The 12374-nt window shown below is 30.5% G+C and overlaps 1 protein-coding gene and 1 pseudogene across 2 annotated transcripts; both read right to left on the bottom strand.

The window, feature by feature from the left end:
• Positions 1–723: 723 nt before the first annotated feature.
• On the bottom strand, positions 724–3007 carry LOC111013411 (pentatricopeptide repeat-containing protein At3g12770). Of its 2 annotated transcripts, none has more exons than XM_088116898.1 (2): positions 2835–3007; positions 724–2737 (listed from the first exon to the last, which is right to left on the bottom strand). In XM_088116898.1, the coding sequence occupies exon 2, from the start codon at positions 2683–2685 to the stop codon at positions 871–873; it is 1815 nt and encodes a 604-aa protein (XP_087973024.1). In that variant the 5' UTR covers positions 2686–2737; positions 2835–3007; the 3' UTR covers positions 724–870. The 2 variants fall into 2 exon arrangements, with proteins under 2 accessions (XP_087973024.1, XP_022143534.1); XM_022287842.2 differs by having other exon boundaries at positions 724–2714; positions 2835–3006.
• An 8079-nt stretch (positions 3008–11086) lies between these two features.
• On the bottom strand, positions 11087–11915 carry LOC148208894 (ethylene-response factor C3 pseudogene; annotated as a pseudogene).
• Between the last annotated feature and the right edge of the window lie 459 nt (positions 11916–12374).

Raw genomic sequence — 12374 nt, 5'->3', positions numbered from 1 at the left:
TTGATATGCTCCAAGTTTAAGATTGTTTTTTAACTTACCCAACAAATAAATTTGCTACTTTACAAATAAATTTGCTACTTTAAGATTGTTATAGTCACAACCGTAGTAGCATTGAGGAAGATGGCCACCACGTCAGACTCCTCGACCCATTTACGTATGGTTTTCAAATTGTAAGTATGAAAAATGGTCTCAATACAAACCCTATTGTTCGAGGGGTATTGCCTAATCTTAAAGGTTGGACTATAAATCTACAGATTTAAGTTTATAAAAAAAACATATTACTTGTTATGCTATAACTGAAGTAATAAACAAAAGAAAATTTAAAAGTTAACCAGTAATAAATTTGTATCAATATGGAAGAGAGACCTTTTTAGATTTTAATTCCTTTTTTTTAATATCCAGAATGTCGTATACATGCATTTAGTCGCCAGGGTAATTCATAAGATGTTAAATCTGGACATCATGATTTGAACTCATTCCTTTTAGACTCTTTTACATTTACTTTGACCCTATTCAACTCTAATTTCTAGTCACCTTTTGATCCTCCTAAGTTATTGTACAAACTATATAGTAGAGAAGATCCTGAAAAAAAGGCTTAGAAAATTAAATGCTCTAAGGGCATTTTTGTGACTGATTTTGGCATTATCAAGATTTATGTTGGCATTTTGTATCACTATTATATCATTGTAAAATATTATAAATCTAAATGAGTGGCTTTTCGAATGAGAAAAAGTGATTTTGTGACTCCCAAATTTGCCTATGTTTGACAATGATATACAAATGATTTTAGAAAATGAGAATTGTTTGACAATGATATACAAATGATTTTAGAAAATGATAAAAGTAATTCTGACTGTACCAAAATCGATCTCAAACATACCCTAAATCATCATAACAGTGAGGTTCTTTCATTATAATAAAAACATGGTCTAGAACTTGATAAATCAACTTGGAACTTGGATGTGCCTTATCAGCAACATGAAAACAATGAGTCTTTGTATTAATATCAATCCAACTACACCCAGCTGCCTTCCTTAGACCTCTTTCCTTCATGGTGTTTCTTAGCTCAGCTACCACATCCCATCTGCTGGCAGAAGCATACAAATTTGACAGTGAAATAAAATTAGAAGCATTTTCTGGTTCCAACTCAACAAGGGATCTGTAAGCCAATTCTAGCATCTCATAGTTCCTGTATTTTACAGAAGCAGAAACAAGAGCTCCCCAGACGCCCGGACCGGGTTCCACCAGCATTGTTTTGATAAAGCTCAATGCTTGTTCAAGTTCCCCTATACTTCCCAGCAAGTCGACCACGACAGCACAGATCTCGGCAGTTGGTTTGATTCCAAATTCCTGGACTACGGTGCTGTATATTTGGAGACCCTCGTTTACCAAACCAGACCGGCCACAAGCAGATAAAACTCCAACTATAGTAATTGGGTCTGGCTTGATCCCAAGTTCGACCATGTCATTATACAGTCTTATCGCTTCCTTGCCTCGTCCGTGTAACCCGAACGCAGAAATTAGCGTAGTCCAAGAGATTGCATCTTTACAAAAGGAATCAGACTCGAAGACTCTCCTTGCATTCTCCAAGCTACCACATTTTGAATACATATCAATCAAAGCATTGCACAAAGATACATCATCATTAAATTCTTTTCTGATAGCAAAACCATGGATTTGTTTTCCATTCATCAATCCAGCATGTGAGCTACAAGCAGGAAGGAGACTAATAAGGGATATTCTATTTGGAACTATTCCATCCTTCATCTGCATCTCCTGGAAAAGAATCAATGCCTTGTCTGGATCTTCATTTTGTACATAACCTCTTACCATTGCTGTCCAAACATAAATATTTTTACTCTTTATTTGGTCAAATACATATCTAGAAGCAATGACCTTATTGTCCCTTGAGTACATATCAATCAAGCAGCAGCCAAGATGAACATTTGAGCCAAAATCAAGATCCAACTCATTCTTCACCATATAACAATGGAGCTCTTTCCCATAACTCAATTTCCCGATGGGGTCACCACATAAAGGCAGAGTACTCGAAATAGTAAATGCATCGGGTTTTATTCCATCGGTCTGCATACTTCTAACAACTTCCCATACTTCCTTAACATAGAAACAATCACTAGAACTTGCATAGCCAGCTAATAGAACATTCCATGAGGCTGAATTTCTTTCAGGCATTTCATCAAACAGCTTTAGGGATGCTTCGCATTCCCCGTACTTAAAATACATTGATACGAGGGAGTTGGCAACAACAATATCTAACATGAACCCAAGTCGTATGCTCTTTCCATGAATCAATTTCCCAACAGCCACATTCCCGATCTCGGTGGATGCTTTTGCTAATGTGGATAGTGTAAAGTGGTCCGGTATTATGTCACATTGCTGCATTTCTTTAAAACGATCAAATGCCCCATGGAACACATAATTCTTAACAAATGCATTAATCAAGGAGTTCCATGTATAAATAGTTATAGTCGAAACCAAGTCGAATATTAGAGTTGACTCCTTGAGGTTACCACAAATAGAGTATGCAGAAATAAGTTTAGTTATCAAGAAAGAATTTTGTTCCAACCCACGAGTAATAACCTGAGCATGAGATTGGCAGGTGAGCTTCTGAGATTGGTGATTGATGGCGTGCTGAAGAAAATGGAGGAGAAGACCTGCGAGCATGGCGGACGGATTTGTGGCAGTCTTTTGACCTGAAGCATGGATTTTCCAAAATCTAATGGCGTGAATTGAACGATTCATTATAAAATTCAACTTGAGAAGAAAAGAGAGCATGGTGAATGAAGGAAAAACGAGAGGAATCCAACGGTTACCTTCAGATTCCATATTCTCGCGGGAATAATTAAACGAAAACCTACAAACCCTAAAAAAATTGGGGGAAATTTTATGATTTCTTCGATTCGAAACAACCAAGTGCGCTCTCAAATACGAAAATCTGTTCAATATTGGAATAAGATAATGCGAATTCATTTGGAACAAATCAGATAAATTGTTTAAAGTTATCGATTCTGAATTTTGTGTGTGAAAATATCACTTTTCTTACCAAAATGCCCCTGAATGAAGCACTTTCTTTTTAGGCTAAATTAAAAAAAAATAAAATAAAATAACCCTCTAAACTTTTGACATTTATTTAAAAATATCCTTATTCTTTCAAATGTTTCAATATTACCTTTTAACTTCTCGTAAGGGAATATTTATTAATATTTTAAACAAAAGATGGTAATTAATAGAGTTTTTCGAGAACAATTAATTGACACTTCAACAAATTTGATCTTTAATAATGTTCAAGATGACACCTTAATGTCAAATTTGTTGTAGTGACATTTTTTCAAGCAAGTTTTTCGTTAATTGACATATTATTCTAGATTCTATCATGTCAACTTTTCATTCAAAATATTAATGTATGTTTGTCCAAAAGATATTTTTTAAGATGTCTATGAAAAGTTACGAGTAATATTGAAACTTTTGAAATGACAGTGGTATATTGAAATAGAAGGCAAATTTTAGGGGTATTTTTTGTAATCTAGTCTTCTTCCTATTTTATTTTTTACTTTATAATCTTTTTTGGTAACGGAGAGTTGGAGCTTTGTTCTCCTATACCAAAGGTACCTGTGCCCACCCCAAAGCTCGTCTCAAAGTTGGAGCTTCTTTTTATTATTATTCTTTCAATCTCCTATTGCTTTTAAATTGTTGGCTAAATATATAATTTAGTTTCTAATTTTTGATGTTTTTTCAATTTAATCCCAATTGTTTTAAAAGTTTCAATTTAGTCTTTGAGTCGCGAAAATTTATGTGACATCACAGTGAACTAGTAATAATTTAAAGAAAGAAATATGGGAACTCACTGAATAAGAAACTCGTAATCCGTCGAAAGCGCTTTACATCCAAATCGAAACTGAAATGAAGATTTATTTCGTCTTCTGAACAGAGAAAATACTTGGAAACTGAAGCGGGATTAGATTCAAAATCAGAGCGTGGAGTTGTTTGCGAAATGTGTAAAGTTCAAGTTTGGGCAAAAACTTGTCTAATATTAATATATCTGTACCATATCTCAATGAAGCTACGGCTAGAGAATCTTTACCTCTCTATTTTGTCCCCAACTTTTAAATAATACCAATTTTATTCTTTAAATTTCTACGAGAGACACGACTGTTCGAGTTAAAGTGCCTGTTGAGATAACAAATCCAAAAAAATTGTAACCATTCGATGAAACAAGGAGTTTAATCCAAAAGAGTCGTAACTATTCGAGTAAAAAGGTGTGTTGAGAGAAGTTAATCCGATGAAAAGTAACTCTGTGATGAAGAGATGTATCTATCCACGTATAGGCGCCATAACAAATAATCTATAAAATGAAAGATTATATCTTTTTCTCCTATGACCTAAAACTTATTTCCAAAATATTAATGAAGATAATTCTTATCTTAAAACTAAACCATGTCAAAAGAATTTTTAGAATCTATAAACATATTTAATCGATTAAAAGGTAGAATACCAAAATTATGTATTCGTATTATCTTCAATTTTTATTTTTTTAGATTATTTTAATATTTTTTAAGATTATTTTAATATTTTTATGTGGATTACTTTTAAGTATATATTCATGATACATTCGTGTTTTAATATTTAGTTAATATTATTTTCAAGTTTGATTTAATATTTAGTTAATGTTCTTTCACGTTTGATTTATATTTTAGTATTAGTTTTCTTATTTATCTCAATATGACTTTTTGATTGCTGTTGTTCTTATTTTATTTTTCTTGGTCATATGATTCTTTATCTCACGTTTTTTAAATGACTTCATGGCAGTACATAGTATTCAATTTCTTTCTCAAATTTCAATTCTTTAATCTTGGTTCATTCTTCCTTATTACATAATATAGAAAAGATAAAAGAATGAGTAAATAATTTAAGAAAACACACAAAAAGATTATTGTTGTATTCTTTTAAAAAAAAATTGACAACGAATAAGAATTGTCCTGTTCAAATGAATTTTGCATTGAAGTTATGGGCACTAGGCAGAAGTTCAGGATAGAGCAATATAAAGTTCTCACTTTAAAAATATTTTTAAAAAATAATTATTGAAACTAATAATTAATAAATTTAAAATGAAAGAAACATATTCTCATTCATATAGTTAGATAAGATTATGTTATTTTTTTTCTTATTTACTATTTTGGTTTAATTTATATTTACGTCATAAACTTCAATTTTTGTATTGTGTCTATTTTATTTTTAATTTTAATATCAAAACATTATTTCTTTAACTACATAATATTACCTTAATATATTTAATTACACCATCCATTTTTTAAATTGTATCCATATTTAGATTAAGAAAGTTGTTAATAATTGTGCCAATAGGTATAGATTGTATTTTTTAATTATTATTATATTTAAATGGTGTAGTATAATTTATATTTATCCTTTTAAAAATAGAAAAAATATATTTGATTTTTCAATTTTAGAAAGTAGCTTAAGAGTAAAAATAAGTAATTTTATTTGTTCCAATCATTTAATATTTAATTATAATTTTGAGAATCTAACCAATTATTTCACTACTGTTCGAATTTTTAGTTACATAATTTGATTTAATTTATTATGTCTCAATTAACAATAGACTTGATTATCAAAAATTGATAACCACATTAATTATTTCAATTTTATAGTATATTCAATGTTTTTTATACCTCTTATTTTATTGGTTTTAGTTTGAAGACTGTACTTTTTTTTTATTGAAAATGTCAACAAATAATAATATATTTTATTTGAAATAAAATATTAGTACCATTTAAAAGTTCCGTTGAGTTGTTATTCTATATGTTAAATTTGTAGAAATATTATATTAAATTATATTTTATTTGAAACAAAATATTAGTATATTTAAGAGTTCTGTTGAGTTGTTATTCTATATGTTAAATTGTTAGAAATATTATATTAAAATGTTTATAACCACGTGCATTGCACGTGATACTAACTAGTTTATATTAAAGGTACCGATCTAGATAAAAATGAAAAAAAAAGCCCAAGTGAGAGGAGCCAAATGGTTCGATCAAATAAAATAGGACCAAATGGAAAATTACTGAGATAATGTCTTCGGATGACTGTTTTAGAAACTTATTTACATAAATATATAAAATTTTCTAATTTTACACTTTTAGATTTCTGCATAATAGGATTTTATTTTAATTTCGATTTTACCCTTATTTATTGCAGTTATTTGTTTTTTTAAATATAAAAGATTTAATTCCATAAATTATTATCATAATCCTTTAATTATTGTGGGTTCCATACTAATTTTCAACACAAATCACTTAATTCACTCCTTCAAAACCTTAATTTACTCATTGATTTTCCGGACAATTTAAAATCAAATAAACATCATTTGAAGCTCAATAAACATATAGCCGCATATTCAAAAAATATATTCAAAATTATAGTATATATCCATTTATATATCCGCATATATACATTCAAAATCATTATAGTATATATCTGCATATCTGCATATATACAAGTTGAGTTATAAGATATATCCACTTATATATCTGCATATATACCTTCAAAATCACTATAGTATATATTTGCATATATATACAAGTTGAGTTATAATATATATCATAATCAAATCACTATACTATATATCCTCACATATACAATATTTCACGTGAAATCAAAAATTGAAAAACGGAGCCGGCCAGAGAGGAAGACAGACAGCGACGGATGGTCGGAGAAGAGGAACGGAGGGTCGGAGGAAGGAAAATCGGCTGTCGGAGGAAGAAAAGAAAAACGAGGAAGAAAAAAGGGGTGGATTTCGAAAATGGATGTTTTTTTGGGGTTTGAGATTTTTTTATTATTTTAAGGGATTTGGCCTCCCAATTTACCAATTTTATATTTTAATAATTATTTAATATTGAGATGGATCTTATAATAAATTAGCAATTTGTGTTATGGGTACTATCTAACTAAGAATTGTTTCATGACAAAAGTTTAAATTCTATACTTTTCCATTCTTTTACGTAATTATGATTTCTAAATAGACCATCTATGAACTAATCCCAAAATTACCTCCGAGGCAAGAAACATGAAATCCAACGAGAGACCAAACTTGTGAGGGATTGTTTTCAGGGTCGTTTTGATAATTATTTTTCATAAACCTTCGTATTTTATATATTTAGATTTCAATATTAAAATATTTTTTATTAATACTAAGATTGTCTTTCTTTATTGCTTTTATATTTAATAAGATTTGTTTTTAATATGACCCAATGTTGTGACTTAGTGTTAGCCTAAATGGAAAACCACACACTCAGTATGGGTTGGCTCGTTTTGGTCCATCGATTGGGTTCAATTTCTTGGTCCAGTTAATTTCCCTCTCACTTTCAAGCTATTGTTCTTCATTTTCCGGGTCGCCAGGGAAGCTATTATTCTTCACCAAAGAAGAAGAGACGGAGACGAAGACAGCGAGCAATTGATCAAAAAACTTGAGGAGGCCACCTAGAGAATTGAATGGCTATTCGATTTCGAGGGATAAAAGAGCGGTTTGGTTTATTCTTCTATATTATCGAACAAGAAAATTTTCGATTCTCTCACGTTTTGGTTTTCAGGAATTGAGATCATTTTTTATGTTTAAATCATCCAACCAAACTGGTTCGCTTGTCTGTGTTTTGGGTTTTTTTTTCAAATGGATTCCTCTACAACCAGTATGACTAGGAGACTCCAAACCAATTCAGACTTAAGAAATCTAAGCATTTTGCAACTAACTATGTTTGTAATTCGAACTCATGACCTCCTGATCAAAGATAAGTACCAATTACCATTTAGCTAAACTCATGTGGGCTCATAATTAATACAGTGAATTTATATTTAAGCAAATCATTGATTGTTCATGTCATGAAATAGTTTAGTTTAGTTCACTGACATAATAATTAAATAAATTTATTACTTTAATTGTAATTCATCATTGGCTAAGCTAAGAATGTTTAATAATTTTCCAACCTATAAATATAGCACTATATTTAAGTAGATAGATATCTATACTAAACATCGCCTCTCGAGAGACCGTAAATGCTGACAAGTAGGCTAAGACATGGTGTAGGAATTCTACTTCTTTTTATAAGTAGTGGTTTCAAATTCTCACTCTTCATCTGCAATATTTTCTTTAAAAAAAATACGATTTATTTATATTAAGAATTAATTTGATAAAATTAAACTTTATGGAAGTTTTCCTAGAGAGACTCCAACTTCAAGCACATAAAATTAAGGATATGTTGACATGATCAAAGTTTATGGAAAGAAAATACTTGAAAAGTATTTAAAAACATTCTAAAAATAGTTTTCTTTTTTAATTAAAAGAATTCAACTATTATTGAAATTAATATATAAGAATAGTGGACAAAGAAGACTAAATATTTGTAGCACCCAAAAATAGGTCATTGGTTTAATCCTTTGTACCATATGGTATAATGACTTTCTTTTTCTTCCCTCCTTTTCTGGTTGACAAAATATAACAACCTAACTAAAAATAAAAACATGTGCCATATAAACATCTTATAATAATCATAAAATAAAAATTTTGAAAAACAAATTTTTATACCATTATTATAATAATCATTCAATAATATAAATGTTTAGTTTCGAAGCCTATCATTAATGACTATGATGGTTGAAAGATCGCATGATAAAAATGAAAATGGTCCTCGAAGGTAAGAAGGAAAGGTTATGTTTTTTCTAATTAAAAATTGAAAACATTTATAAAAATAGTATAATATAAATATGTATTTTTAAAAATAGCATAATTCAAATCAAGCTGAAATTCAAATATATGATAAATGATATGTAAAATATTCTTTTACATGTAGAACAATAAATATCACACACTTTGTATTGTATATATATATATATATTTAAATTAGAAGTTATAATGTTTTGTAGGATACATAATTAAATTTTTACAATTTTATGTTAAGAAAGAGTCTATCATATTTTCATTCAAATGGCAACAACTTTGGTGACATAAGATTGAATTGTTTGTGAAATAGAAAACATTTCAAAATTCTGTCAAATTGATTTAAATCAAATAATAAGTTGATTTAAATCAAATAATAAGTTGATTTTGTCTTTATGACGTACCAAATTTGGTTTAATTAATAAAGTTGTAAGTTTTGGTTCAATTTTAGTTCTAGCTTTCTAGGAATTTTCTTTTTTCTAACTGGTATTGGAGAATATATATTTGAGATATGTTGATATTGGTATTTGGATCACGATTAATTTACAATAATGATATAATAATCTAAATTTACGTACCATCGATCTTTAATATTAATTTTTTGATATATTATAATTTGTAAAAATTATTTCATGCATTTCACAAATACAAATTTCTATATTCAATGGGTTTAACCGATTAAGAAAACATATAAAGTTTGAAATAAGTAAATCATATTTTAACTATAAGTTCGTCTTACCATGGAGTTACATAGTTTAAGTTGATAAGACAACTTAATATCAATTCAAAAAGTTCATGATTTGTCTCATGATTATTAAACTCAAATATAACAATAATAATAAGTCAAATGCCTCTTGAATTAAAAAAGAAAAAAAAGAGAGATACTAATATAATTTATAACAATAGAAAAAAAAATGTGTATGACTTCAAATCTTCTCGAAGGGGGAAAATGATAGTCTTTTGTGATTAAGTTTTGCAAGTTTTTTTGTTTTTATTTTTCTTGAAATCAAGAACATGTCTATTTGGGCGATTGTGTTAGTTGAATGTATCGGATTTATGGCTATGTAAAAACTATGAAAAATAGTGGATTTTCATGGGGTAAAAAACAATTTATGGTGATTATTATGAGATTTAAACGAATTATTATAAAGACTAATTAATTTCAAATAATAGAGACTAAATTGAAGGCATTTAAAACTATTTGGTCAAATAATTTAATATTTTGTTTGAATTCAGTTAAGATTTGTGAAGTATTAAAAAAAAAATAACAACATCAAATTAAAATCATAGGTATAAATAATTTTGATGAGCTTAATTATTAAAAATATAAATCTAAAATAAAATCATATACTTATCAAATCCTTAATATTTTGTGCTATGAATTTTTAATTCTCAATCCGAACATAATACAGTGGATAAGACATCTATTACTTTTGTTGGAGGCTAACAGGTGTTTTCCATTAGAATAAGCAATAATTATCAAGTTTCTCCAGCTCGGTATATATCATCCGAACTGAGCTATCAAATAAGCTTATTCGGCCGACCTATGCAAGGTATGAGCCGATCTATTTGAAGGTATCCACATGGATGTCAACGACACACCAACTCCGACAACACGCTGCATTTCATGGGTAGTAGGATGACCGTTATACCTTGTTGGAGATTATCCTTGTAGATAAAGATGTCTACCTCTTTTACAAGGTACGTGAATCCATTTGTACTTAGAGCTTAGTTCGGATTGAGACTGATTTGCTCATCGGAGTGATAACCTTGTTTTGCAGGTTTCCCAATGAAGAAAGATTGTCTTCTTTGTTTCGAGCTGTGTGGATTCCGAAGTTGATCATTTTCAGGATCAAACAAGCTTTCTTGAGGGTTGAAAGCGTTCGATCTTTCATCCTATATTTATTGAACTCAAAAGAAATTAATCAACGATATGTAATTAATAATTATATCATTCAAAGGATAGTTGATTGAATAAAGGGACCGTAATTAGTGGACACTCATCACTCGTAGATATAAGAATTTTTTTTCCTCATTACAACAACTTTGAGGTCAACCAATTGATTTGAACTATTGTAATGAATTCTCAAGCATTTGTATAATTATTTGGCCTACAAGGAAAGATTATATTTGAAGTGTGTCTACTGCCAGGGTAGTATATCACTATCATAATCCTTAAATGCAGAGTAAAAATTATTTTCTAAATTTTTCTCATATATAGTTACGACAGTCACGTGCCATTGTATCATAGCGAGAGAAACCAACAAATATTTTTATATAAAATTAAAAAAATTATCATAGGGAATGAATTTTTTTTTCTTTTAATTTTCTACAAATATATAATTATAAATGTTGGCTGAAGATTTGAACATTCGACCCATAAAAAAAATATTAATACATTAATCAATTGAAATAAAGAAAGAATGAGGATAAAGAATCTCTCAATGAGAATTAAGAAGTCAAACTTAGTAGTTCTTCCAAATACTCAACACCTAAATCCTCAAAAACAACTACACTTTTTTTCTTCTTCATCTTCTTCTCCATCTTCTCCTCCTCCGCCATCTTCTTCCTCCATATCGAGTGGCGCCGCTTGAGCGCCACCACGGGCGAGCACCCCGCCTCCCACCGGTACTTCATCTCCCTCAGCGACTCTCGAACGACCTCCACGGGAAAATTGAGTGTAGCCAGCGCCCCTCTCATGCAAAATGCCGCCTGGTCGTAGGCCAATGCCGCAGCCTCCGCACTCTCAAACGTCCCCAACCACACCCTCACTCCATGTCGCGTCGAGTCTCTTATCTCGGCCGCGTACTTTCCCCACGGCCGCCGCCGCACTCCTCTATACGCCCTCTCCTCCTTCTTTGCATGGTCTTCTTGCACAAGATCGCTCAAACTCCCTTCTTCCAACTCCTCCTTGACATTCACCGCCGGAGTCGAGCAAGAGCTCGAATCCGGCGATGACGGTGGCCCTCCAGCCGTCGCGGCAAGCATATCAAGCAGGATCTCTTCCGAGTCATTGAAGTCAAACCATTGGTGGGAATAGCTCTCATTTTCTTTCCCGGGAAAAGGCAAGTCATTATTCCACAAGAAACTTTCTGGGTAGCCAAACAGATCATTATCAAATTCCATTTTCTTTTAATTGGGGGTTTGGGGAGAGGAGAGATTGTTGTGGGTTTTGGGATTTGTGGCCAAGGAAAGATGAGATATGTTTTTATAAGAGAGAGAGAGAGAAATGGGAAGATATGTATGAAAATATTTTATTACAAAGTTGGTGGTTAAAGAATAATGGAAATTTATAAGGCACGTGGGTCAAACAATCATGCTTAGGGCTAAGAGGCGGCTAGTTGCGGTGTGGGGGATCCCAAATGTCGTTTTTGCTGACCAAATAGTGGGCCTTCTAGGGAAACTAAGATCATCCCGAAACATTGTTCGGGAAAATCTCGTATTTTTGTCAACGGAATAAGTAGAAAATAATTCAGAAATAAAAGAAATTTCTAACAATGGATGAAGAGATATAAAAATTTACGTGGAAAACTTCCAAATCGAAACAAAGTTAAAACTTATCATAGAGAAAAAATTTATTGTACCAAAAAATATTAAAATTTTAAAGATGAATAAACTATTCCTCAAC

Source organism: Momordica charantia, assembly GCF_013281855.1.
Source record: "Momordica charantia cultivar OHB3-1 chromosome 9 unlocalized genomic scaffold, Mcharantia_2.0 BLBB01000009.1, whole genome shotgun sequence".
In the NCBI taxonomy this organism is placed as follows: domain Eukaryota; kingdom Viridiplantae; phylum Streptophyta; class Magnoliopsida; order Cucurbitales; family Cucurbitaceae; genus Momordica; species Momordica charantia.
This window is presented reverse-complemented; position numbering and strand designations above follow the sequence as displayed.

Bases quoted from the DNA above. Each gene is read 5' to 3' on its own strand.
- LOC111013411 (XM_022287842.2), bottom strand. From the start codon at position 2,991: ATGAATTCGCATTATCTTATTCCAATATTGAACAGATTTTCGTATTTG. The intron at 2,715-2,834 runs GTAACCGTTGGA...TCCATGCTTCAG, and splicing joins CGAGAATATGGAATCTGAAG to GTCAAAAGACTGCCACAAAT.